The sequence below is a fragment of the Coffea eugenioides genome, chromosome 2 (assembly GCF_003713205.1).
Source record: "Coffea eugenioides isolate CCC68of chromosome 2, Ceug_1.0, whole genome shotgun sequence".
Classification (NCBI taxonomy): domain Eukaryota; kingdom Viridiplantae; phylum Streptophyta; class Magnoliopsida; order Gentianales; family Rubiaceae; genus Coffea; species Coffea eugenioides.
Genome location: NC_040036.1, coordinates 71,729,100 through 71,732,002, shown reverse-complemented (window position 1 = coordinate 71,732,002; position 2,903 = coordinate 71,729,100). Strand labels below are relative to the sequence as shown.

The following is a 2,903-nucleotide window of genomic DNA, read 5'->3' as shown; positions in this document are numbered from 1 at the left end:
TCACGTTTACACTGTTGGGTCTGTTCTTCTTCAGCTCTTGAGTGGCAAGGAAGCAGTTATTTCGATTAACAAAGATCATCAGGCTTTGCTTTTGACAGATTGGCATAGTCACTTGTGAGGGAAGGTCGAGCTCTGGGAATTAATGATGAAAAGTTGCTTGATATAGACCCCCCAGAAGTAATGGAGAAACATGTTCTGGCAGCTATTCTTTCTGTTCAGCCTCTCTTACATGCCAGGCCAACCATGAATCAAATTGTGAACATGTTGGAATGACGGGAGGACAGTTATTTCATATACAGATGATTCATTCCCCACCGCTGCTGCACAAATTTATGACTTTGAGAGCTTAGTCTTATTCACAGGAGGAAGCACTATTTTCAGCTTTGCTGATAAACATCCATCTAGAATCCAGAACTCAACTTTCCTAGTCAGTAAGACTGAAGAAATCTAACTAACATGTGCAATATGTGTATAGAATACACGTTAAGGTCTTTTGAGAAATCCACTCACCTTTTCATGTCTGATATAAATACATACTACAATTGATTGAATTTGCTTTGAGTCAAGGAGGTTCTGCAATTTGTTTGATAACGTAACACTTCAGAATTTAGACACACTAATTGATAAATTTTCTTTTGAAATATCTACGTTGGACATGTACACTTGCAAAAAATGACCAATTAGTAGGATAATTGTTTGATAACCGAATTGCAGGGAAATTTGTAGTTACAGTTGAAAAAGTCCCGTCGTATATTATTGATGATAAAAGCAAGGTTACATAACAATTCATCTCACTGCCTGCGGCCTAAAACATAGAGACAGCAAGCTACAATTTAAAAAAGAATCTAATTTACAATAGAATCTAACTGAATTTACAATATGCAATTATCAAGAAACCATAATTGGCCTTCTATTATAGGCAGTGTTGATCAATTTATCAGAGTGATGAATGGGATCAAGCTTTTGGATCCAATGGAGAAGCAGCCTCTTCTTATCATGCTGAGAAGCGAGATTTAGCACCAAATTATTCAAGGATCCTTCAGAAGCCAGTGAAGTCTCAAACTGCTCCAAAACTTTGACAGTCTGCCAAAATTCTGGCCTCTTCCCAGGATTGGAGGACCAGCACTGCACTATTAGTTCTCTCATTGCAGGAGGACAATGCTGAGGTATTGTAGGTCGCAGATCTTTGTTTAGCACGCCAAAAACGACTGTTTCTGGAACCATGCCTTCGAACGGAATTGTTCCAGAAATCATCTCGCATAACATTAGTCCAAAACTATACACATCAATCTTCCTGTTGTAGGATTTTTTCTGCTTCATCATCTCAGGGGCCATCCACCGAAGAGTTCCCGCGCGATCAGCAAGAAGATGGCAGTGAGCTTCCTCACAAGCATCACCAAAATCAGCAATTTTCAGATGGAAATCTTCACTGATTAGTACGTTATCTGGCTTGAGATCCCTGTGAACAATGCCTTGCGAGTGAATGTACGCCATCCCACGAGCAATATCCAAGGCCATACTGACTACTGTAGGCAAGGGAACAGATTTATGTTGGTGCTCAATCTTGTTCAGGTACGATCTCAAGGAACCCCCTGATAGATATTCAGTGATGATCCCAAAAACTGGTGGCTGTCTCCAAACCCCTACGAACTTCAAAACATTCGGGTGGTGGAGACGAAGCAAGAGAACAGATTCTTGGTTGAACTTCTTCTCTACTGTACCATGTATATACCTTTTTTCATCGCAATCAGGATCATCTGGAACTTTGCTTACTTTTACAGCAACGGACTCATCATTGTAATTGCCCCGGTAAATTTTTCCATGCGTCCCTTCACCAAGTTTCGGCCCAAGAAGCAACTTGGAAAGGTCTACCTGCTCGTGCCAGCGATCATCATCCTCTACTGTTTCGGAAGATGCCATCTTTCTTGATCTAACGTGCCCAAAAAATTTGGTTAAAGCATGAGAAGTCCTTTTGCTCTTGATGTTTTCTACTTCGATCTTCATTGATGACAAGTGCGTAAAGGTTGAATCTTTTGTCTCTACTGCGGCGAATTCTGTTTTGGAATACAATATCTCTTCAAGAAACCCTGTGATTTCTGTTGATATGAACGAATGCTGCAGTTGTAAAGGCAGGTATGAGTCTTAAGGTCACATTTATATATTTTGCTTTCTTCTCGTCCGATTAGGATTGGGATATAATTACAGGGCTAAATTTTGCATTAATTAAGGAAGGTTGTAAGTAGTAGGATATTTCAGATGCTAATCCATCCCAAGATTCTTTTGTCATGCTAATCCAAAAACCATGCAACAAACTCAGTTTTTCTAGGACTCCATCTTCCTCTTGTAGTTAAAGAAAGATTCTGTATAGTAATTCGATGGACTTTACGTTTGTTGGACCTCCAAATCATTTGGGAAACTGTTTTAATGTACAACAAACTCGTTTTTCTAGGACTCCATCTTCCTCTTGTACTTCAATAAAGATTCTGTATAGTACTTCGATAGACTTTACCTTTGTTGGACCTCCAAATATAAAATTGATATTTGGGAAACAATTTTAGTGTACTTGGGCTGTAAATGGATCGGGGTCCGATGCTATTGACAACTGGGCCTCAAGTCGCTGGTTGGGTGCTGTTAGAGGGTTAAGGGTCATAGACCTCACGAGTTCTATTTTAAAGCAGTTAAGGATAAAATAGTCATTTTCTTAAATTTTTTTTAACACTACAGTATTATCAATTTGCACTCTACCTAATTCTATTACACTGTCCCTCCACTTATTTTGAACTGAAACTTGTGAGGCTCCTGATCTAATGATTAATTGCACTAACTAGTAAGAATTCATAACCTTTGCTCTAATACCACTTTGCCTTCTACTTTTCTCTTTGAATTAAAATTCAAAGACAACG

At 39.0% G+C, this 2,903-nt stretch overlaps 1 protein-coding gene across 1 annotated transcript; it reads right to left on the bottom strand.

The window, feature by feature from the left end:
- Positions 1-888: 888 nt before the first annotated feature.
- On the bottom strand, positions 889-2,650 carry LOC113760194 (serine/threonine-protein kinase HT1-like). The gene is made up of 2 exons (XM_027302760.1): positions 2,564-2,650; positions 889-2,115 (listed from the first exon to the last, which is right to left on the bottom strand). Exons 1-2 carry the CDS (start codon positions 2,648-2,650, stop codon positions 889-891), a joined length of 1,314 nt encoding a protein of 437 aa, XP_027158561.1.
- Positions 2,651-2,903: the final 253 nt, after the last annotated feature.

Excerpts from the sequence above, each read along its gene's own strand:
- LOC113760194 (XM_027302760.1), bottom strand. The coding sequence starts at position 2,650 with ATGACCCTTAACCCTCTAACAGCACCCAACCAGCGACTTGAGGCCCAG. Across the intron at positions 2,116-2,563 it reads CCGATCCATTTACAGCCCAA|CATTCGTTCATATCAACAGA; the intron begins GTACACTAAAAT and ends TTACAACTGCAG.